Source organism: Pelobates fuscus, chromosome 8 (assembly GCF_036172605.1).
Source record: "Pelobates fuscus isolate aPelFus1 chromosome 8, aPelFus1.pri, whole genome shotgun sequence".
Lineage (NCBI taxonomy): Eukaryota > Metazoa > Chordata > Amphibia > Anura > Pelobatidae > Pelobates > Pelobates fuscus.
In genome coordinates, this window is record NC_086324.1 from 162,335,076 (window position 1) to 162,361,461 (window position 26,386).

At 41.0% G+C, this 26,386-nt stretch overlaps 1 protein-coding gene across 1 annotated transcript in view; it reads left to right on the top strand.

Annotated features, from left to right (window-relative positions):
- NTN3 (netrin 3) overlaps positions 1-21,068 on the top strand; it is a 109,221-nt gene extending 88,153 nt beyond the window's left edge. The window contains exons 4-7 of the mRNA XM_063430596.1: positions 2,544-2,693; positions 3,597-3,650; positions 14,054-14,128; positions 18,154-21,068. Coding sequence (XP_063286666.1) covers positions 2,544-2,693; positions 3,597-3,650; positions 14,054-14,128; positions 18,154-18,482 — 608 coding nt within the window. The 3' untranslated portion in view covers positions 18,483-21,068. The remainder of the gene's footprint in view (positions 1-2,543; positions 2,694-3,596; positions 3,651-14,053; positions 14,129-18,153) is intronic.
- Positions 21,069-26,386: the final 5,318 nt, after the last annotated feature.

The window sequence follows — 26,386 nt, forward strand, 5'->3', positions numbered from 1 at the left end:
CGTCTCACACATTGCGTCAGGCCATTAACTTACCCACCAATTTTAACACCTGCTTTTCTGCGCTTTTTCTTTTTTCTATTATTATTTTTGACTTGGTACCTCCTAGAGTTGAAAACATTAACCTTAATTATACGAAGAAAGATATCAGCGGTTTAACCACCCATTCTAAACCCCCACATCAACCTGTGAACCCCAAATTCCCTCTAACAAAATGCTCTCCCCCTTACACTCTCCTCTGTTTTATTTTTTTCCTTTCACTTCCTAACACGTTCTATTTTCCACCGTTAAAATTAAAAGAAAAAAAAAAACGACCCTGGAAAGAATTCCTCTCACTCCCTTTTTTTTTCCTGTCCTATAACAAGGTGCCAATTAGTTTCTTCTAATGAGGCCTAACGCGTCCCCCTTCCCCCCCTCGTCCTTTTCTTTGCCAGTTTGCCATTGGCTAAATGACTCTACCAGCTGTGAGTTTCCCCATTCGGGTTAAATTCCTCCCATTTTTCACACGGAAAATACAAACCTCTCTTATAAACAGCTGCAGCTGAGGTAGCTGGTGTGAGCGGGTCTAAGGACAGCTGTTTAAATGGCCTCCCTCTACAATATAAAGCATGCCTGCATTGCACACTCATTGGAACACTGTTGATTGTATACAGAGGAACCTACAAGCTATTTCATTTCAGCCACAAACAAGATCTTAGGAAACAAGCAGCGTTTAAAAAAAAAAAAAATTGTTACTAAAGGGAGTGAAAGAAACCTATGTTTCAGTTTTATTATCTAAAGGGGTTTCATCACTAAACTCCAAATTGCAAAGAATTTGAATCCAAATGGCAAAATTAAGGCTAAAACAGCCAATCTTTGTCGACTGTAACACAGTTGTTGTTTTTTTTTCCAAATAATCTACATTAGTCTGAATTTTGCCATTCGGATTTTAGCGAATAACTCCCAAAGGGCAAATTTTTGTGCACCAAATTGGATAAAATGGTAAGACCAAAATTGTCAAATTAAAAAAATAATCTCGAAGATCGCTATGTTTTCAGTTGTTTAAGTTGTTACTTGTTTAAGTGTAAAATTTGAAAGTCACTATGAATTACTAAAATACACACTGTGTTTCACATAAATAACAACATAATGCTTCCAATACAAATCTCAGGGTTGTCGACAGATTTATTAAACGCTGGTCAAATCTAATAGGGAATAGCTCTGCTCTGAAGTATACAATATTGGAAATAAAAATGCACACCCTTCCCCAACACTAGGGTGTAGATTTTCTTGTTGAAGGAATCTTGTGGGCATTTAGAAATGAAAGGAAGATGTATTAATTAAAATACAGTGAAATTCTTACTCCTCTACTGATCCCGTTGTAACGGACCGTTTTGCACACAAGAGGTTAAAAACCGTTTAGGCGATATTCCCCTTTTCAGATGCACAGACAGCTACTGCAATCACCACTCTCCCGAACTGCAAACACATAAATTCACCAATCTCCCGAACTGGAACTAGGGGAATGCTCCAAACTCCCGAACAGGAAACACACGAATGCTGTAAACAGCCGAACAGGAAAAAACATACGAACGGTTTACACTCCTGGCAGTCGCACTGTAACAGAATACAATCCAATTACCCCCAAGAACGAGACGACACTTCGTTTGAGGGTCAAGCAGAACTGATTTACTGGGGTTACCTGCCGGGCTTTTATGCAGGTCTCACACCTGGTGGACACTCCCCTAGGGGACCAGATGGGAAACTAGGAAACATATTGGACATTGACCAATTAAAAACTTACAATCCCACAATGCATCACAATCCCTCCTCTCTGTCCTGGAGATAATTGGGAAGTAATCCAATTATCTCCAAGGACAGAGGCAAAACTCCATTAACCACGTGGCAGACAAAGGACAATAAAAGACATAAAAATACATACTGTTCAATTTATCACATAGAACATACACATTCTACCTATCCCCAGATAGCTTAGATCTGAGCGCACATTATTACCGGATGGCGCTCAGATCACATACATACAGTTTAATCGCCATGGAGCCAAAGTCTTTCATACAGTCTTTCAGTATACGGCTGGGCTCCATGGCATAGCTATCTGGCTTTAACAGTCCGCAGAAAGGCACGAACCAGCCTTTCTGCAGGGAAAAAGAACAGTGTTAAACATGGGGCAGGAGGCGGGTGACCAGGCTCCTACAGTGGCCAGTGGCGAGGTTGGTTCCGCCACACCCGTCACTACACGTTTGAGTAAGAGTACATTCTTCAAATGTTATATAATGATTTTCACTGATTCTAGGGATAAAAAATGGGCTTCACTACCCCTTTTTACCCTCTATATTACATGTTGGGGTATATACGCATATAATGCAAGCAACTTTATCTTCAAGTGAGATCCTATTCAGGTCACTTTCTTAAACAGACCAGAAGGGTATAATAAAATTGTTAGAACTTTCACTCACGAGAGAGATGTATCACTGTTTAATACCTGTCTCCAGGTGTCAGGGGCAGCTGAGAGCCTAAAGATGTGACTTACCCTGTTTCTATTTCAGCTTGTGACTGCCATCCGGTGGGAGCTGCTGGTAAAACCTGCAATCAGACCACGGGGCAGTGCCCTTGTAAGGATGGTGTGACTGGGCTAACTTGTAACCGATGTGCCAAGGGTTATCAGCAAAGTCGCTCGCCCATCGCACCCTGTATCAGTAAGTTCCATATTTCCTCTGTCATTTACTGTTCTTACACTGCCTAACCTCCAGTGACTCTATTGATATACATTAACTGGCCCTCAGAGGCTATGCAATGCCCCGTCCTATCTGGAATTGTCATCTTTTGTCCAGGACACATTGCTCTCTAGCGTGGAAAGGAGTGATCTGTCACGTTACTTGTTAAAATACCCAAATGTCAATTTTTCACCATCATCTAGCCTGATAGAACTCACATTACATTCCTCCTGTCTTTATCTTTGGATTGATACCCATTGGATATGGGCAAGTAGGTTTTAAAAGGGGCAATCTAGGCACCATAGCCACCTCATGACATGTAGTGGTTATGGTACTATTGGGCTTTAGGAGCCATCACCCAGTTCTAGGTCAAACTGTTTTTGAGTGGTTTTACCAAAACCTGGGGTCCTCCTCGAGTCACTCATGGCTCAGCCCGATGTTCACTCATTGCTACTTTGGAGCTTATGGAAAACATATGGTGCCGGTAGACACTCATGTTTGGTCAAACCTCTTGAAAATGGACTGCGCTCTTAGCCTACTAGCACCATAACCATTTAATTGATTTAACTGCTCCTTAAAGGTTAGCGTGTACATATAGCTTGGGATTACACTTAAAATGGGCAGGATCCTTATCGGCCAAGTTCCGAATGGCAGAATATTATATAATCGCTATATTGACACTCAGAAACATAGAACACATTTTGTTTTAACGCTGAAATCTTCATAGTGAGTCCTTTTTACTCCTATCTGCATATGTACATCAATACACTTTGCTACATTCTTACAATTTCCTGACAATCCAGAAAAAATGTTTAAATTGTCCTTTTCATTCAGAGGTATTTTCTTTCCATCAATCCTTGTCATGTTCTGTTCTGTCTCCCCCAGAAATCCCAGTCGTGGTCCCGACTCCAGTCTTCACCAGCACAGAAGAGCCAGCGTGTAAGTTGTACCACATGCAAAAATTATGGGGTGGGGAACTTTTCTCGTAACTAGTTTAACTTATTTAAAATAAACTAAATTGCCATCAGTGAAAGTCCACTGTGTTGGGAGGAAGATGGAGGCTGCCAAAAGTTTAAAGCGTGCATCAAAACACTGGGAGTTTCACCTCTCCATGCTTTCTGACACAAACTGCTCAGAGGAAAAGCTTTCCAGGCTGACAGCCAGAGTGTGTGCCAGGCCACAAGGGGTGGAGGGGCTGGGGAGGAAAGGGTTAACAGTGTATGGCCTCTTTCCAATTATTCATGGAAACTGGGGCTGAAAAAAGAAACCAGGGCGCTCGGAGCTGGAGGGGACACGGATAAGTGAGGCAGGTGAAAGAGAAATCGGCGAGATGAGTTACGGAGTCAGACAATAACACGAAAGGTCTGGAAACGGGATAGGAATTGAAAGGAGAAGGGAGGGAAGCAGGATAGTCATAGCAGGGGTCTGTGAATGCGACATCAGAGTGACATAAACAGAGTCAGTGAATTAGTCAATGAAAGTGACATCAGAGTGACATAAAGCTCGTTTGAGCAGGGTCCTCTTCAACCTATTGTTCCTGTAAGTTTATTTGTAATTGTCCTATTTATAGTTAAATCCCCCTCTCATAATATTGTAAAGCGCTACGGAATCTGTTGGCGCTATATAAATGGCAATAATAATAAATAAATAAATAAAGGGGGTCGGTGAAGGAGTCAATAAGTGTGACATCATAGTGACATAAAAGGGGACCGGTGAATGGAGACAATAAGTGTAAAATCAGAGTGACATAAAAAGGGACCGGTCAATGGAGACAATAAATGTGACAACAGAATGACATAAAGGGGGTCAGTGAAGGAGTCAATAAGTGTGACATCATAGGGACATAAAGGGGGTCAGTGAAGCAGGCAATGAGAATTCCAAGCGAGAATGTCTGGTGGATAGGGTTTCAATAGTTAAGACTGAATTGTTTGTGAATTGTGATAACTATTATCTAGCAGCCTAGGCCAGTAATCTGTAAATTAAGTACTTAAGACTAGAGTATTGACTTGAGAAAGGTGGACATATTATAATGTTTTTTTTCTTTTTGGGGGATGGTTACAGTTGAACTTGTCGCAATAACCTTACTACCGTAATATTGTGACATTCATGCTAACCAAGCCGTCTCAGCTTCCCGAATAAAATGTGCTATAAAGAAATCACAGCCTGTATCTGCAATGGTTAACAGAGCTGGCATTCAGGGGACTGTGGTAAAGTCTCTGCCCACGTGTGGTTAGAATTTGGTGTACCCTCTACTGCAGTTCTCTGATGCTCCCGTCTCAGGATAAGAGTGGGCAGGGACTCTTACACAGAACATTCCTGTGGTCTGGCTGTATTAACCCAAACGCCACCAGGTTTTTACATTTCTTCCATGTGTCTGGTTGTGAGCCATTTTTATAATTGTACCTACAAGCCTCATACACCAGTAATACGTGGGTATTATTCCCCCAGGCCGGTGGTTTTCAGTCAGTGTTCTGTGGCACATTGGTTATGTCTCAAGCCACATCAAAGTGGGCCACAAAGACACTGACTTCAGGGCTGTGATTGGTTGAATGTTATCTTTACCCAGAGTGTGTGTCTGTGTTTTTTTTTTTTTAAATATATGTCATTTGGCATTCAAATTGGATTTCTCATCGGGCAAATTATTAAAACTAATAAGTCAATTTGCCTTAAAGTATATGCATATATAGTTAGTTAGGCTTCAAGTAAATGTGAAGTTTTTAAACTGACGATAAAGGTAGAAAGAAAAATGTATGCGTTCTTCGGAAAATATTTTCTTGTTAAAGTGTGCTTTGGTGCAAAAAAAGATTGGAAACCCCTTCCCTAGGCAGTACAGGTACTAAGCCAGCATGCTGGGCAATGTGGTTATACACTATACATTATTAAAGGGATTCTATGGTGTTAGGGATGCAAAGTTCTAATCCTAACACTATAGTGCCCTCTGGTTCCCCCCCACCGCCCCCTTAGCAGCCTTCTCCCTCCCCTCCCCCCAGCAGGACCAGCCATTGGCCATCCAAAGTATCCTCCTGTAGCCATGTGTACAGTGACTATGGGAGCCAGCGTTAGTATCTTAGTCACAGGTTCAATTCCTGACAAGCTGCCTGAACTTATTATCTTTTCAAGGTCAATAAGAAGGAACACTATAGTGTTAGCAATACAAAGCTTTATTCCTGACACTATAGTGCCCCCCTGTCCCCTCTGCCCTCCAGACCATGTAAAGGGTTAGAAAACCTTATAGAGAATCCACAGGTTCAACATGTAGGATACATCGTACAGCGTATTGAAGAAAGGAATACAAAGTACAATATGTGTATATATATATATAGATACTTATATGAATAAGGCCATATGGCCGAAACATTGTATTTTGTGTGTGTTCCTTTTTTCAATAAACTGCACAATGCATCCTATCTGTTGAACCTGTGGGTTCTCTATTGGATACTATTACTTGAAGGTTGCAGGCTTCCACCACGGAGTAGCAGGGGGGGCATCAGTTCCCACACCTATTCCCCAGGAGTGCCACACCACTCTATTTATTTTGGACTAAAACACCCTTTAAACACTTACCTGATTCTGGAGTTGATGTCCCTCAGCGCTGGGTTGGGCTCCTCCAACGTGAGCTAATGGGATGAACCTAATGTGCACGTGCAGCGTGCGCTGTGCAACGTGCGCTGTGCGCTCGTTAGGCCTTCCCCAGAGGAAAGCACTGACTGAATGCTTTCCTTTGGGGCTTTTCAACATGCTGGACGTCCTCACGCTTTGCATTTGAAACTGCAGGAAGCGCCTCTAGTGGCTGTCTGGTGGACAGCCACTAGAGGCAGTCTTAACACTGCAATGTAAACATGGTGGTTTCTCTAAAACTGTAGTGTTTTACATTGCAGCGCTAAGGGAAACAGGGACAGTGTACCCAGACCAATTCAATGAGATGAAGTGGTCTGAGTGCCTATAGTGTCCCTTTAAGTAGGGTAATAACACCTAGAGTTCAGAATGTAAGTGGAAAGTGGCAACACTTACATACACCTCTCTATTTATAAGTACTGTGATATTATTATTTTATGGAGCATGGTTAACTTTATTCAAGAATAACCAGAAGCGAATGCTACACCCAGCTATTAGGAAATACATCCCATTGGTTTCCAGGGCAAATGGTCTAAATACCACATTCTGCCCTTTTGCTATGGAACTTAGATGATTAAAAACCTTTTACGATCAAATACCATAAATAAAATGTATAATTATTACCTTAAAGGCTGAATATAATAATGCAGCTTTAAGCAGATAAAAACAGCTTGAAACAGCCTTATTTTTTAATTTAATTTATGTTTTTTACGCGATCCCCCTCCAGGGAAAGAGCCGGTTCCCCTATTTCAGTCCTGCAGCCAGGGTGGAGGCCCGTTCAGCTCTGTTTGCACTGACATTTTTCGCGAGGTTCTCCCCTCATTTTCTGAAACCAAATCTGTCGACGGAAATAATGAGCCTTTAACCCCTTTGATGCTGGTCCACGGTTTCCTTCTGGCCAGACGGGGAAATGGAAAGCTGAGTAATAAGGCCTGAAGCTAAGAGGTGAGGGAGGTAGGGGACTGCCTTAATAATAGCTAGGGAACATAGAGACATAAGTAATAACATACAGAAATATATATAGTAACGTTCAGATACAAAAAGATGCAATAAGATAGAGAAATATACAATAATATAAACACAGGTTCAGGAATATTCAGAGAGAGATGCAGAACCATGCAGAAATATATAATAAATACAGACTCCAAATTATACAGAGACATGCAATAATATGCAGAAAATCGATTTAAACAAATTCACATACAAAAATATTCAGGGGTGCGATAGAACAAATACAAATATAATATAAATACAGATACAGGAAGACTATGAGAGATGGAATAACATGCCGATATTTATAATAACATAAAAACACATCAATACATTTTCGGAAAAAAGCAATAGCATGTAAGCTCATTGAGCAGGGCCCTCAACCCCTCTGTTCCTGTGCATCCATTTGTCTGGTTACAATTACGTGTCTGTTATTCCACCCATTGTACAGCGCTACGGAATTTGTTGGAACTATATAAATAATAAAATAATAATATTAATACAGAATAACATAATAATAGCGTATACATTACGTGTCTGTTAGTCCACCCATTGTACAGCGCTACGGAATTTGCTGGCGCTATATAAATAAAATAATAATAATACAAATACACAGGTGCAGAAATATTTAAAGAGCTGTAATAAAATGCACAAATTTATAATTACATACATACAGTCACTTTACCACAGAGACAAAGCATGTGTGGGGATTTATCATGACAAATACACGCTTCTGAATATTTATAAATCTGTAATAACAAATAGAAAATAGAAATATATAATAATACAAATAGGGATATAAACATGTTCTGAGATATAATAACGAGAAATATATAACATAGTGTAATAAATTGCAGCAATACCATAGTGTGATTTACATGGTGTTATGAAGTTTCTATATTGCCAATAGTGCAACTCTACTTATTGTACAGCGCTGCGGAATTTGTTGGCGCTATATAAATAATAATACTATCAGGCAAATAACAGTGTGCATACGATTGCACATTGAGTGAAATAATGATATTCAGACACATAATATGTATAATATAGATCTAGATAGATATAGATCTATTTAATAACATAGAGAAATGTGATAATACACATATATTCACTATCATGATCATACAATAACATATGAAGAAATATATTAACACACAGAATTAAATAATAACAACATGTCAAGGGATAACGGCAAACAAAACATTTTATATTCTGCAGAATATGTTGGTTCTGTAAACAACAACAGTATAATTACATGCAGAGGGATATTGTAATGTACAGGACAATATAGTATCATTCAGGGAGTATAATAACACAAATATATGTAATAGGTAATAGTATATCATAAAAAAACAGTGCAATATAATGGTACTAAGAACTATTAAGAGGTTCAATGTAACATACGGAAAGATACCGCAACACTATTAGGGGTGTAATAAAACAAACAGAGAGATACAATGACATGATTAGAGACATAATAAAATAAACAGAAACCGAGATACAGTAAAATGGAGAGCTAATGACACTTGGTTAGATTTACAACTTGCGGAGAGAGTTAATAACATCTGGAGACTGTCAAGGAGCACATCATGTTTGAAAAACTCAGCACAGGCACAGAAATTTGGTGGTATTTATTTATTTGTTTGATCCTTGCTAGTTGTGCTATGTACTAACACTCCTGGAGAGCATTCTTAGATAGCTGTACACAGCAAGTTCAAACAGAGCTCAGTGGTAGCCTTCACTACATCGGCTGTTAATATAAAACCAGAGTCAGTTCTGTACCCATCTAGTTAGGTCTTACTGATGATAAACACTAGTTAAAGGGACACTGCAGACACTAATCAAACACTTCTGCATTTTATAGCTTCTGGCCTAAATGTTTGAATTCTCAATTTTGTATGTTTTTTGCAAGCAAAGAGAAAACAAATAAAATAAAGAAATATTTGACAGCATACAGTATATTAGCTACCGCCTCCATTCCAAACTACTTCCTGTTTGTTGGTATCTGAATATGCATACAACTCCTTCTTTGTTGTTTCCAGCATGCAGTGCTTCTCCACTAACACAGTTGTTAATGTCTTAAAGAATCGCAACAAAGGTTTCTGGGACTTGTGGTTCGGTTAAGAGGTCTCCTAAGAAAAAAAGATTACTTCGACTTCCAGAAATTAGTGCTCCGTCTATAAAGTGCTGTCCTACAGAGATTTATAATATAAAGTCAGCACTTTGACTAGTCACATAGAAAAGTATAACGATAGGCCAATTGCTTGCTTGTCTGGACAGTGTTAACCTGAAGCATACCTGCCAAGTGTCCCTATTTAGGTGGGGCAGTCCCTATTATGTGCCCAAATCCCTCTGGCCCCCTTTTCTATCTCAGTGTCCCTCTTTTATAGGAGCTCCATATTGTTGGTGTGACTGTGTGTATAACAGAGCTCCAATGTGTCTTTGAACTACAATAAATGTGTTTAGAAATCAGTCTGTGTAAATGAGATACATTGTTCTTGTTCTAAATTACATTATAATTGTAAACATTGCTATTAGTAAGTCAGCCAAATTTTACTCAGAGCTGCCCGGCCCCCCGACTCACACCCCTAGCTTTGAAGTTTTATACACAATGTTATCTCATGTGTTTGCAGACCCCAGAGTCCTGCATTTTGCTGTGTACTAGCAGTCGGTATGACTTGGAGATCAAGACGTGGATATTATTTTATTATTAATATTTTATTATTTATATAGCGCCATCAGATTCCGTAACCAAAAGGTTTAGCTAGGCTTATTGAGTTGGAAAAGTTTAAGCTGATTTACATTTATATCTGAAGAGTGGCTTTAATTAATACTGAGATCCTGGGACCTGCTCTGCATGGGACCAACATTCTGAGGCTGAAATGTGTATCTGTAACCTGTACAAGTTGGCAGTCACTGACTCTCCAGCTCAGGGGGACTATGTGACCACAGGAATCTTATATTGATAAACCGTCTTTCAGGGTTGCCTTGCATCCAAAGACGGTAGGACTTTGATTGCTTAAAGCCCTGAAGTATGGATTATTTTATACATGTCTAAGTAGGTAGAATAGAGAATATTACAACGTTCTGCCTGTGTCAGTTAAAGCCCCAATAGCTTACGGATAACCACATACTGGTAAATCCGGGAATTTGCCCCTTGCTCCAGCAGCTAAAGGGTTAAGGAAGTAGACCCCTGTAACCAAAATTATTTATAATCTTCCATATACCAGGTGATAATTCCAGTGTTAGCTCCTTACACGGCAAAGGACTAAAAACGGAGGCTGTACTTGTAAGTGCCCAGCTCTCGCCTGGCATGTGACAGGATTTCCAATGTTGCCCTGGCATGATTCACTGGCACACTTTGTACCCTCCACCCCAGAACAGATTTTCACCCTGGCTGGGACCCAGAATATGTTGGGGGGGGTGGGGGTATGAGACCTTTCCTTCCCTCATTCACCTTGCAATAAATCTCCGGCCCCCAGACACACAACCTTGATCTATGGATCTAGAGAGGGCGACATGACCCATACCTTGTTATCACTCGACTTTAAACCCTTCAGTACAAATTTGGCAAAATGCTAAGATTTTTAATTACAGTTCTTTAACGTCATCTGTTATAAAAGGGTTAAATGCTGTTTTCACAAATGTGTCCGGGCATAAATGTTCATATTGCTTCAAATCCTTGGCTCGATACAAGTTGCAAAGTCGGCCAGTAACACGTGGAATTTGAAGATGTCTTCCAAGACTTCAAACGACAAGCTGTCTGTTTATTGGACCATTAATGGTCATTTATGATGCAGTAAACGGATTGCCTATCGTTTGAAGTCACGTGAATGGCCAGGAAGCCCACACTGACGTCACTAGCAACACACAAACAATAGCATACTATGAAGTTAATAGAACACATATTTTAAAAATACACAAACATTGCTAGTTATTAAAGGTTGCCTCGATCGCACATCCAGAGAGACACAGATCTTTTTGAAGGATATTAAACTGGTGGAAGATTTGATGTTCTATGGAATGTAAGCCTGTTGCGGCTTAATTCTGTATGATACAATGCATGTGTGTGTGTATGTATATATATACTCACAACATGAAAAATGTGTATCATGGGGGCGGGGCCTGGACACCATGCCGGCAGGTCGCACATAGCCTGTGCTCCTCCCTAAACTCAATTAAAATAAGCTGTGCCAGACACAAATACCCTGCTACTGGACTTTCATAAATCGTTGCCTTTACCTGACAGGACGGAGCAACTTTGAAGAGTGTCTTTGCCTACAGCTGGTGCGGCCTGGTGGCTCCCCGACGGGTGAAACGGACGATCACTCGGCTCGGAGCTGTCCCAGCTCCCTTGGTTGGAGGTCTCTCAGAGCCCCGCACTCCCCCCCCTAGGCCGGTGGGGGTTATCCCGGGCCCCCTCCTAACAAGCGAGCAGTCACCCCGGGATCACTCCTGGTAGATATCTCCTGTAGACTGCTGACACAAGGCCTTTCAAAGATGGCCGACGGCACCGCAATCACTCTGGAACGGATGACACTAAGCGACTGGGAAGCAGCCTTCCCACTTAAATTTGAAGCAATATGCCAGCAATTCTGGGAAAGATTGGAAAATAGACGACAGCCACCGGCACTGACCGTGCCCAAGCAACATGCCATCGAGCTGGGGCGAAATGGATTTCCCCCAGGTGGAATAGCTAAACAAGCCTGGGCACACCCTACAGTCCGACCGCCTGGACCGAGGTCCCCCCGAGGCACAGCCTTCATGCATCACCCACGACAGCGGAGGAATGTCTGCCGGAAAAAGCACCTACCACACAGACACTCTGCTCCCCCCGGACAGGGGAAGGACTTGGCACTGCAAGGCTCCCGAGTCCACGGAATCCAAATGCAGGTCCTCATACCATCCTGGGGCCTGAGGAGCATCATGCCCTTCTACACCAGAGAGGTTACCCACCTGGACTTACCTGTGTCTCACTCACCTCTGCCTCTGGTAGGAATCGGCTAAACACCTCATTCTGTACCCACCCAGAGACCCACTGTAATAATGGAGGTGGCTAGATCAGATGACAAACCAGAGAGGCTACACCATATTTGAGTTGATAATTTTTGTTGTTTAAGTTTTATTTTAGCCCTCGTTCTTCCTATTTTGCTGGTTGATACTTGTACTGCTGGTCCCTCTTACATTACTGATGGGGTGCCCAGAAGCCCTATTCATACATGCTCCCACACATACAGCCTGTGATACCATATAGAGGTGACCCACCATATAGTAGGTACGGCAGCCTTAACATGTTAATCTTTAGAGCTTAGCGTATCTCTAACGGCAGACCAACTCCACAGGCTCATAGCCTGTATTGCCCCCTTGCACAGCACATCTTCATATAGATCATACGCAAATGCTATTTACTGTTCAGTCCTCCTCTGTTTTTAACTTGCCCTCGAAAGTGCTGGCATTCTTGACACAGGGGTCAGCCCTAACTTTATTTGTTGAACATGATTAATCCACAGGGTGAGCCAGGGTTACCTATCCTCTGAATTCCTCGTGTCGGCATACGACCCATCACGCTAACTAGTATTTACTGTTTATTGCTGCGAAATATAAGCTTACGATTTAACTTGTTCTCTCCCCCTATATAAAAAAAATGTGCAATGTCTTTTATGCCATACTACTGTCAACATATGTGTAAAAATCGGCTTGCACCAGCTGTTGTGGCAGTGCAACTATGCTTGTTTAATGTCTGCACGCATAAAATAAAGAATTTAAAAAAAAAAAGAAAAATGTGTATCATTTTCAATCAGATGTGACAGCACAGTGTGTTTACTTTATAAGTTTTTTATCTCCTGCTCTGTAAATTAAATTTTAATCATACACAGGAGGCTCCTGCAGGATCTAGCTTGCTAATAAAGGGACACTATATTCACCCAAACAATTTTAGCAAAAAAACAGTTTTGGTGTATAGATCATGCATCTGGAATTAAATCACTTTTGTTTCTGTCCATGCCGCATAATCTACACCTACCCTGGCTGTGACTCACATAGCCTGCATGAATAAAAATGGTTTAATTTTCAATCAGATGTTAACTTACTTTAGAAGTTTTTTATCTCCTGGTCTGTACATTTACCTTTAATCACACACAGAAGGCGAGTTCTAGCAAACTATTAACTGTGCAGGAGATAATAAATTGTGAATTAAACCTTCTGTGCAATAAAGGAATTGTACACATTAGATATAATACATAGATATGATATTAGATACAGAACGTGTTTAGGGGGACTGTGTAGGTCACATACAGGGAAGGCTAAAGTTGTTTTGGTGCTCATAGTGCCACATTAATTTAAAATATAAGTATGATATTAATCTGAACAGCAAAGCCACGTCACCCTTTCCACGGTCAAAAATTTTAAAAAAATATCTTCCTCCCCATATGCATTATATGTAAATAAATGGCAGAACTGTGTGTTATTGGTGGCTTTTTTTGCCAAAATATTCTCTGTAATTTTTTTGTTAATAATTAATCACTGAAACATTGATAACAATTGAAATCTTTATAACTGACACAACCCTTAGTGTTTCTCCTTGTTGGCTATGAAGACTGTGGGATTTTATTGTCACAAAGATGTTATCTACCAGTGCTAGGCTGCTCGCTCAAAAGAACTTAGGGGACAATATATGCATTTCTGTAGCACCTGCGTAAGAATATGTGAGCTAATGATTTACCGTCTCTTTGAATTAGATTGTGAGCAGTACTGCAAGCCTCCCAAAGGAAATTACAAGATCAACTTGAAAAAATACTGCAAGAAAGACTTTGGTAAGACCTGTAGTTGTTAAGAAGGAGTAGACATAAAGGTTTCTAAGCATGTGGAATCCTGATGCAAGAAATGAGAAAACAGCATAAAACAAGGATTCTGGGTAATCACAGGGTTCTATTTTAGATGCTCCTATATTTCAGTTGCACATGATACAAATCTGGGCACTAAGTGGTTAAATGTCTATAGCTGCAATAACGTGTTTTTTTTGGGGGGAGGGGAGTGGAGAAGGCTTTTCTCTCTAAAAAAAAAAAAAGTCTTGAATAATCACCTTAATCTGGATGAGCATGCACCGTCATTCGGCATTGGAAGATGAATTAATAAATTTATTGTGTGTTTTCTCGGAATGCTGGCTGGCAGGCAGGGGTGATGTGTTAATGTAAAATCAATGAATGAGCAGTGAGAGGTGGATTAATTATGTTGGATCTTGGTCTGTGACTATATTCATTGTCTGCTCTGAGTGCGAGTGTAAGCTCAGACACCATAATCAATATAAATTTCCATCAATGAATATGATCCAGGGAGTCACATCGTGTGCACGGGCTGTTTAGAAGATTTAAGTACATAGGTCGTAGAGTTTATATACGTACAGGATAGATTTCTCCATGCAGTGACTCATACAGTAGGTTCTTTATACACAGACTATTACATCCCTAATGCCATCACTGGCTTATTGACAGGCAGGGAATGGACACTGCGTGCCCTCCAGTATCTCGGGAGTTAAAGAGGCACAGAGAGGGGGTATGACACTTGGTAATAAAAGGCCTCTGTCCTCATTAGGGTGAGAGGGGAGAAAACCCTTCTTCTTGCCTCTTAATTCAAGGGACAATCTCGTTCCTGCCTCTCTTTCTCCCATGTCTCCTCTCACTCTTTCTTTTCAGCCCTGTCCCATTCTCTGTCTGCCAAAAATGTTAAAAAGGATATCGGCCTCTTGGAAAGGAAAAAAAAAAAGTAGAAAAAAAATATATATCAACTATACATGGGAGGGAACTGTATGCTAATGAGATGGTAATATTCACCTGGCCGCGCTGCTATTGGGCAGATACTGATGGGCCATAATCAGTGTGACACGGCCACCATTCATCCTGAGCGCAGAGGGGAAGCAACACATTGATGTATGGCAGGGGCTTTTGGCGTTTTGAGAATAGAGGGGGCGTTATGGGTCTATGAGACAAGAGAATCTAAACTAGGCCTCCCCAAGCTGTCTCTGTCATCCACACAAAGACCTCCTGCTGATAAATAGAGCTTTTTGGGAGTGGGGGGTAGCAGCCTCATAGTATCCCCCCCACACTTCGTATTACCTCTCTTGGTCCAAACAAATAAGAGACAATATGTGCTCGGGATGTTAAGTATTCCATTGGACTGTAGATAGAGGGTGTGGTCTACATGAATCAAAGCACTGACCCACGGCACTGGCAGTCCGAGCATTCTCTATCAAGATCTATGATTATGGCCGTGTCATTAGACTGAAGCCTTGGAGTGATACATTGCCGATCACTGCTAAAAAAAAGCTCAATAAGGACCTTGTTTATCATTACAAAACGGGGAAAGCAGAGCATCTTTCTGTTTTTTTCCTTTCTTTTTTTTTTAGTTATTAGAGGGAGACGTCCTATAAACACCATTTGGATGTTTCCATTATGTTAAATGCAGGGCAAACAGTCAGCTTTTTTCGCAAGAGAAATGTCCAGTGCTGGAGAACAGATGGCGGACACAAAGACGGTGCAGTGTCCCTTTAAAGCGCAGGTGGACTCCAAGCTGAGTTTAAAATGAATCTCTCTCGTGGTTGTTGAGTTTATTTTTATACCTTTTATCTGAGATTTATATCCACCCATCCATCCACGTATATTGCATGTAGGAATACATATACACACACAGGTGTGTGTGGGTATGTGAAACATAGAAACATAGAATGTGACGGCAGATAAGAACCATTCGGCCCATCTAGTCTGCCCAATTTTCTAAATACGTTTGTTAGTCCCTGGCCTTATCTTATATCTAAGATAGCCTTATGCCTATCCCACGCATGCTTAATGTCCTTCTGTGTACAATACTCCAAGTGAGGTCTCACCAGTGTTCTGTACAATGGCATGAGCACTTCCCTCTTTCTGCTGCTAATACCTCTCCCTATACAACCAAGCATTCTGCTAGCATTTCCAGCTGCTCTATTACATTGTCTGCCTACCTTTAAGGCATCAGAAATAATCACCCCTAAATCCATTTCCTCAGATGTTGAGGTTAGGACTCTATCAAATATTCTGTACTCTGCCCTTGGGTTTTTACATCCAAGATGCATTATCTTGCACTTATCAACATTAAATGTCAGTTGCCACAACTCTGACCATTTTTCTAGTTTACCTAAATCATTTGCCATTTGGTTTATCCCTCCTGGAACATCAACCCTGTTACATATCTTAGTATCATCAGCAAAAAGACATACCTTACCATCAAGACCTTCTACAATATCACTAATAAAAATATTAAAGAGAATGGGTCCAAGTACAGATCCCTGAGGTACCCCACTGGTGACAAGCCCATACTTCGAATATACTCCATTGACTAAAACCCTCTGTTGCCTGTCACTCAGCCACTGCCTTACCCATTCAACAATACTGGAATCCAAACTTAAAGATTGCAGTTCATTGATAAGCCTTCTATGTGCAACAGTGTCAAGAGCCTTGCTGAAATCTAGGTAAGCAATATCTACTGTACCACCCTGATCTATTATTTTAGTTACCCAATCTCAAAAATCTTATAAGGGGTGGAGCCTGAGCTCTCAGCTGATCGGACGCGTGCTGCAAGGGCTCCTGAGCAGCATACTAATTTTAGACAAAAAACCCGGGCTAAACTACAAAAACTGCTACCACATCAGACTAGCTACATCAGGAAGGCAGAGACAAACTGGCGGCTACCTCACCCAGGTGTACAAGGTAGCGGGAGCCGCAGCGGCTCATCGAGGCCTGCAGACTGCTAGGCGGGAGAAATGCGGCTGACTTCCCCGCCGGATGGTACGTCAAGTGGACCTACTCTGCTCCTACCCCCCCCTTTGAAATGGTGGAGGTTATCCCGGTCCCCACTGGGCAGCTTAAAGCAAATACTGTAGCTTTCTGCTCAGAATGGACACTCACCCTACCACTCAAAATGGCGCCTGACACACCGCCTGACCTCAAGGACAAGGGCCTAATCGGGCAGCCACATCACAGCTCTACTGAATACACATTACAGCGGCTCGAGGAACTATTCCAAAGGTTCTGGTTGCAAATCAAAGTACGCAGGATGACCCGCGGGTTCACACAGAGGACCTCCAAACAGAGACACTTGCTGCCATTGGTAAGCGGACGCCCTGGGCTCCTCAGCGGATCGTATGAACTCGGCATGGCTCACCACAAGTCGGATCCTGATGACGAACACCAGACGCAGCTGATATGCACACGACTTTGATCTATGTTTATATTTGTCCTTCATCTGTCCATCCCCCCTATACCCTAGCACATGCTCTGAAAGGCAGTATACTAACACCCATAGCATTACACCCTGCCCAAGTGGATACTTTATCTTGTATATATTTAGTATAGATAAGACATGTTTGAGCCTACTAGTCACTATTATATATTTTACCCCTCATACAGAAGCCAGGTCCCACCCTGATGTTATGCTCCTAGACAATAACTTGACTTGTGCACCTTGCTAGCTTGAAAAACAAAACAAATCTAACCGTTCAGAAGCTATCGTTTAACCTTGTTTTAATATAAAATTGTGCACGTTTGCTCTACTACCCCAATTGTACAATGTGAAGTTGTGTGTGAGGATTGCCATTGGGGTACCTCAGGCTTGTATGTAACAATCTTAAGCACGGCAAAAATGCAAAATATAAAAGAAACACAAAAAACAATAAGATTAGTTTGGCATGATCTCCCTGAAGTAAACCCATGTTGTCTTTGATCTTGAAATCCATGTGATTTTAGATGTTCAACAATCCTATCGTTTAACATGGTTAATGGTAATATTGTTCTCTCTCATTCCTTTCTAGTGGTTCAAGTAAATGTATTGGAGATGGAGATGGTCGGTTCCTGGGCAAAGTTCACTGTGAATGTGCATTCTGTTTACAAGTGTCGAGATGATCGAGTGAAACGTGGTGAGAACCTTTTGTGGATTCACATTAAAGACCTATCTTGCAAGTGCCCCAAGATACAGTTGAGCCGTCGATATCTGGTGATGGGTACCAGTGAGGGGCCTGGAGAGAGACCAGGTTTAACTGCGGATAAGAATAGCATGGTCATCCAGTGGAGGGATGCATGGACCAGGCGTCTGCGGAAACTGCAACGCAAAGAGAAGAAAGGAAAGTGCCTGAAACCATGAAGAGCAGTAGGGAAAGATGATTTGGGGACTCTGTATATACATATATGACCTCTGAAGCTTGAGACTATTGACATTGCAGTACATTCTTATGTTGGAGTTTTCATCACGCAAAGACCAAGGGTGAAAACAAGGCAAGACCCACATTTGTGGAAGGAGATTTCTCAAGTAAGGTCTTCGTTGAGGCTCTCCCAGTTAAGCTAGTCTCATTTAATTAATAATAATTTCTGCCTACAGTAGCTCTCTAATTCCCCCTCTTTCATTCACTGGGAGAACATCTAATCCATTATACACATGAGAACTAATTGTAACAAATCATAGATACCGATTCTGGTGTTGTAGCTCCTATTTCTGGACTTAGAACAGTGTTCATGTAATGTAAAAAGCTCTCAAGAACTTGTGGATTGTTGAGAAACATGACCTGGTGTCACCATGCCAAAGTATTGTGATATTACACAATACAATCACACTTCACTGGGCAGAACTTTTTTTTATCGAATATGTCTAAAAAAATTGAGAAGTGGGAGAAAATCATAATCGGAAATCCAAGACTTCAGACTCATTTTGTAAAATGTAAGACACTTTATGAAGCAGGAAACTGGTAAAGAGAATTTACAACAGAAAATAGAGGTAAACGTTGTCGCTCAAAAAGGGGACACTTAACGGAGATCCCAAAAAGGGTTAACCCAATTTATATCAATAGGAATTAAACAATTCCATTTTATGAACCAGACCACCTTTATGCTTCCATAGAGGTCTATCTAAGCTAACCTGGTGTTGTTTAACAGAAAGGCAAAGCTTAATAAATATTATACAGTCTTGCATTTGTGACTGCCAGTAGCTAGCTTTGCCGGATGTCTGTTAATAAAGCATTTCTCCCGCAGTTTTTTGGTGGGGTAAAATGCAAACAATATCCAGGTTCTGAAATGTTTGCTGATATAGATGGAGTGTGTCACACTATATAGACCATACTTCTAATAATGGACCCTTGCTTTTGATGGGGGCACTTTCCTTTTAAATGGCCCTTGGCTTCTGTTCTTCCATTTTGATCTCTTTTGACAGATATTTAATTTGAATTTATCTATGACACGGCTTTACAAACTGTCCTGTCTGACTGTATGGTATGCACAATCCGTGACTTTGTATCGAGCTACGAAGACCTGCAGAGCACTGTACAGATATCCAGTCTCTGCCAAAGAACAGACTGAGCATATTCACACAGTGTTTAATTATGTGGCCAAGTGTCCTACAGAACAAAGGATCATCGGATGCAGATGCCATATGTGTCAACAAAATGTATTGTTTGTAAAACAATGTAAAATTAGTTATGTTCTCTCTTTTTTTTATGTGCCGAACTATCCCATAGTGCAAGTGGATGGGGCAACAAATAATATGTGTTTGATAGTGATACACGTGTAATTGTAACGACCGTCTGTACATAACCCTACTGTATGTTCACTGTGTAATATATGTATACAGATATTGTCTACCTTCGTCTACCATGATCCTACTGTTAATCATTCTGGTTGACTCTGTACTTCTGCATTCATCAGACCAATATAATACTACATTTATCTAAGGGGACTAGGAGTAGGTCAACTAATCAAAGTTGTACAAACAGACTTATCCATCGATTATTCCAGGCTACAGTGCTCTCTGGGCTTGGCATGCTTAAGAGGTTGAAGGGATAATAATATAATAATCTTCACTTAAATGTGTCTATAAATCTCATGCACTCTAACATAAATTGGCCATTATTAAATCACCAGCTTATAACCCATGATGTCATTAATAGTTTGGATTACTTTAGGAATATTACAGTAAACCCAATTTAGGTACAAAATAAGAACTAAATTACTTATTGGCCTTACAAAATGAGAACAACAACGATGAACACGGACGGTTTAAAAAGTATTCCAAGTCACTATTCATATGGGGGAGAATGTATTAAACATTCCGATTCCCATATTATTAATTTCAAAAGACCTTTTTAAAAAGACAAATTTAAAGGACAGTTATCCGATGGTTTTAATGATAATCATGATGCCCTAAATGAGGCAGTCTCTGTATAGTGAATGTTAAAGCACACACAGTATGTTATATGTCCCACGGCATAGAATGTTTAGGTGTCCTGCAGCTGTGTGCTTTAACATTGTAAGCAGGATAGCCATGATACCACGAAACTTGCCCAACCCTTCGCCAGAAATGAGTTCAAATCCAACAAATGTTGGGATATTCACTAACGTGAAAATTGCCAGGAATTCAAAGAGAATTTCAAACTTAAGGTCAAAATAGCTGAACTGGAAACAGAATTTGCTTGGAGAATGCCTTTAATTAAGCTGTTTTGGCCTAAAATTTGAAGTTCGTTTTAAATTCCCAGCAGTTCTCTGTAGTACTGCTGTCCACTCTCCCTTTGCCCCCTGTACTCCTGCTGTCCACTCTCCCTTGCTGTTTGCCCCCTGTACTTCTACTGTCCACTCTCCCTTGCTCTTTGCCCCCTGTAGTCCTGCTGTCCACACCCCTTCGTTGTTTACCCCTGTACTCCTGCTGTCCACTCTCTCTTTGCCCCTGTACTCCTGCTGTCCACTCTCCCTTTGCCCCTGTACTCCTGCTGCTTTTCCATGCTGTTTGCCCCCCTGTACTCCTGCTGTCCACTCTTCCTTGTTGTTTGCCCCTGTACTCCTGCTGTCCACTCTTCCTTGTTGTTTGTCCCCTGTACTCCTGCTGTTCACTCTTCCTTGTTGTTTGCCCCCTGTACTCCTGCTGTCCACTCTTGCTTTGCCCCCTGTATTCCTGCTGTCCACTCTCTCTTGTTGTTTGTCCCCTGTACTTCTACTGTCCAGTTTACCCTGCTTCCTACCCCCGTATTCCTGTTGTTTGCTGCAACATAACCTCAGCTGCGCCTGTACTCTTTCTGCTGGCTGCTATCACACCCTGCTTATAATGTTCCATAATGTACTCCTCTCCTGTAATTGGGTGGCATTTGTAATTATCAACGGGTCTACCTTCAGAATCAGAGCAGGCTGTTTATATATTCTACCTTCATCAAGAGGATAAATATTAGATGGAAGAAAAGGAAGAACAGTTGCCCAGCCCATACTTTGTGAGATCTTGTGACATTATATTATCTAAGAAGTAAATCCTTCATATTAATGAAACAGACATGCCTACTGCAATGTTCCCTCTCAGGTGGGCAGTCCAGCATTGAAATAGTTAAATGCACTGTACTAGGTTGCACTGAGCATCGATTGCTCACAATGAGGTTTATAAATTAATTAGTGTTTTCTTAACGGTTTCAGCGCTGGGTTGCTCATTGATGGGAAGAATACATGCTACCGGCTTTTCACGATGATTTGAATGCCAAAGATGATTTTCTGAGCCCTCTGTTCTTCAAGGGTTAAATGCCAACCCATTAGCAAGTGATAGAAACCAACACATTTTTGCATGGCCATCTAAGTAAATCATGCCACGTATCCAGTGTGCCTTATTTTTCTTTCTTTCAGTCGAATTAATGGAGAATTATGTAAACATGTACGGTGTCTATCGTTGACTCACTATCACCAGCGCCTCAAAAAGGCTTTGAATAAATGACCTATATCTACCACGTTCTATGTACTGTGTCTCTTGCTGGCGCTGGAGCAGGCTCCCGCCTTATAAACGCCTTTCCGACAAGGAAACACATTCAATAAAGAAAAATATATGTCTTACATGACAGATGTTTTTATTATTACTTCTTTTTTTAATTTAATGTGATCCTAGAATAATAACAGTACCGGACAGGTTGTACAAAATATTCAAAGAAGACGGCCTTGGTGTGAATTGCTACAAATTCATTTACTGGGATTTCTGGCACAGTTATGCTGAAAGGGATACTATAGGCATCAAAACAACTTTAGCTTAATGAATCCGTTTTGGTGTATAGATCATTCCCTTGCAGTCTCACTGCTCAATTCTCTGCCATTTAGGAGTTAAATCACTTTGATTATACAACCCTATTCACACCTCCCTGCATATGACTTAACAGCCTTCCAAAACACTTCCTGTAAAGAGTCATCTAATGTTTACACTTCCTTTATTGCACATTCTGTTTAATTTAGAACTTATTATATTTTGTTCTGTTAATAGCCTTATGGACCCTGTGTGATTAAAGGTCAATTTACAGAGCAGAAGATAAAAGCTTTTAAAACAAGCTAACATCTAAATTGACGTTATGTTTTCCATTCAGGCTGTGTGAGTCACATGCAGAGAGGTATGGCTAGGGCTGCATAAACAGAAACAAAAGTGAATTAAAGCCTAAATGGCAGAGAATTGAGAAGTGAGACTTCAGAGGCATGATCTATACACCAAAACTGCTCCATTAAGCTAAAATTGTTTTGGTGCCTATAAAGGACATTTACAAATGTGACTGTGAAGAGAATTAAGCTTTAAAGAATTCAGGATGTGGATGGGCTTTGACCAGTTCGGATGACAATTCTAGAAGAAAAATGAATAATTACCACTTCTTGTAGAGTTGCCAATTCCATTACAATTGCTTCTTTTGCCAGTTTCTGTGGATTTACGAGTTTTGGTACAGTGGCCAAATTTGGTCAAGTTGCGACATTCTTAAGAATAGTAGCCGAGTTGCCCTTTTAGTACAGCTGCCAATTTCGTAATTTTGTATTTTCCGATTTTAGCGATGACAGTTTTGGTAAGTTTGACACTCTCAGTAGAAATGTCGATTCTGGTACAGTTACAGAATTAGTTATACAAAGCCGAGTTGCCAGTTTCAGTCCAGTTGCTAATTTCAGTGAACTGGACGATTTTGGTACAATGGTTCATTTCTAAAGAGCTGCCAGTTCCAGTACAGTAGCTAGATTTCAGTTCCGTTTCCAATTTCAGTAGTGTTGCCAATTTCATTAAAGCTGTCACTTTTGGTACAGTTACCATTTTCAGTAGATTTGTCAATTATGGTGCAGTTGCCAGTTGCAGACTTGGCACTTGGGCCAACCAAAGGCTGAGTGAAACGCAACAATTATATTAGGCTTTTAGGTACCTTTTCGACAGGCTACAGCGTAAAGAAGTCGCCAGATTCTTCCCTAAGAACACCAAATAATAGATACAACAATGTATCTCTCTTTGGAGGGTTGCTCCAAGCTTCACAGCCACTACAGCCCTCTGTAGTGGTTATGGTGCCAGGTGTACCCTGGATTAGTTCTTATGTGGCTCCCTGCTGCTGTGTTGATATGCTTCCGGCTCCTGCGGAGACGATGCAGTCGCCATTTATTAGAGAGCATCAGCTAACTGCTCTTTGCAATTGAATGGCACTGTAGGTGCAAAGTAAATTTTGCACATAATTGGCATTAGCCAGTCTCTATTACACTGCCAGAGATGGAGTTACACCTCTGGTAGGCAAGGGGTTAAACTCAGTATGTGCAGTGTTTCAAAGTAAAATGCTGTTTATACAGATTCCAGGAACCATAACCACTTCAAGTCACTGATGTGGTCATGGTGCTTGAAGTAAACGTTTAAATTACACTTGGTGAGCATTATAAAAGCATCAATGTCGAGCCAGATGACATGGTTTTGGATGGACAGCATTGTACGCTGCATGTCTTACATTTTTTTTGTCATCTAATTTATTGCAAAGCGAGTTTCCCACGATGCACACAGTTGTGCATGATGGAAAAAAAAAAACACAAAAATTTCCAAGGAGGAAATACATAAAACAGAGAAACACCTGGAAGATAGAGAGTACAGGGGAAATGGAAGGGAAAAGAAGCAGTGAGAACAGATTTGAAGGGGTTGAGAAGGCAATTCATCACTTTATCATCAGCCGCACACCTGGGTGTCGGGAGAGATGACGGGCAGGAGGAATGGGGAGGGTGGAGGGGGTAAGAGGAGAGATTTATGCTGGGGTATCACCTGAACCATTTGGATGTAGCTATAAAAAAATTTTTTTAAAAAATTCCCCTCCAAAAAACAATTGCATTTCTGAAAAATTCCAGAGAAATTTAGCATTAAGTGCGATTAAACTTTCTATATGGTTCTTTTTACCTAAAGAGTTGCCAATGCATGGGATTGTTCTACAGCAGAGACTAGTACAGCATAAGAGTTCGAGGGACGACGCAATTAAGATGGGACGTTTGTTTTCTACCTGCTGTCAAAATCTGTTTCTGTTTAGATAAGCCTTAAAGGGGACCTATCATGAAACATTAGCTTTTGATATATTATCGCTAGTTAATATATATCTGAATCATATGCCTACCATTTCTTTGCCATTTCTTGATAATATCACATTTAATAAACGAAGGTTAGTGTCCTCATCTATATCAGCCTGCTGCCGATGATCCAGACAGTTGCACAGAGAGATTGTTGCCTGTAGAATATTCAGGGATCACGGCGGCTCACAATATCCAAAAACACCAATAACTTATACACGTAATGGCTACTGACGTTGCAACTTTGGCAAAACCGTATGCAATCATATATTGTACAACGTATCAAACCTAATATTGTTTGAGATAGTTCTCCTTTAAAGGACCAAAGGAAGGTGACAAAGATGTATGTTCACACATGCCGAAAGGAGATGGTAACAGTGAGTCACTCCATCCAAACCGCTTGGATGTAACGAGCCAAATGTTGTATTAAAGACAGAGCGGATTAGGATTTGGCAATACAGTAAACCAGCTGTGAATATAGCAAGTGATACCTAACTGCTAAAATGCTAGATCGTAGAGAAAGTGGCGGGCTCCATTAATGAGCTGCCTTGTGTTGATCAGGGGAAAGAAATTACAAATCTGTGATTCTAATTCTTCTCGTAGCCAAAAGGGATGGTTGCAACAGCCCTATATACCGAGAGACACTTTTGTTCTCATGAACCACCACCAGTGGGATTAACATAAAACATGTTGCTGAGCCATACTGGTAGGTGATATGATACACAATGGACAATAACTGTCCCTCGGCTAGGTCATTTTAGGGATTGTTTCCTTCTACCCATGGTGCTTTCTCTTTTTGACAATTAAACTCAAGAACCCTCAAGACGAGACAATGTGGAAAGGAGACCTGGTTCCGGTTTACCCAACAATGAATTCAAGATCTTTACGGCAGGCTACTGTGATAAGATTAATGTGTGTGAACATGATTTGCACATGATCTGTGACGGGTTCCCTTTAAAGGAATCATCAGCACTCAGCACTCTGTAGTGGTTATGGTGCCAGATGTGCCCTGACACCTTCCCAATGGAAGTAGTCAAACTTTTTTACTATGAACCTGGGTCCGCTGGGTGCCGCTTCCTGTCACTCTGCAGCCAGAAGCTCTCTTCACTGTGCTAAGCTCAGGTCATTGGCTGAAAGCGATCGGCTGACATTGGCAACCAATGAGCAGGCACGGCACTGCAGGGCTAGCCTCAACCGAGTGAACAGAAGCTCCAACACGGGAAGAGAAGAGGTAGGGAGTGGTGTCTGGTGAACCCCATTTATAAAATCACTACTTACACTGGGAATGCTCTTGGCACCATTATTGTACTGGTTATGTTGCTTGGAGTGTTCCTTACTTATTTAATGTGATTTTCTTTAAATATGCCATTGTAAAACACCCTACAATATGTTGGCATTCTGTAGATAATAATATTGGGGTCACCTGCCTCCACCTTCCATATATCACTACCAGAAACCACACACTCCCATAGACATTCTAGAACGCACATTTCAATATACCCAAGAGAGTAACTGATCCATTCAGTGTCCAGTAAACAGACACAATGAGACCCTCTCTGTGCCAGTATAAATATCAAATATCAATAGGCAAACATGGCAATACTCAGGGCTGATGGTTATATTAAAATCCCTGGATCTCAAAGTAAATGTAGATTATCAGGGCAAGTGGCCATTTCGTCAGGGTGAGTGGGCATGGTTGCATAGTGAGTG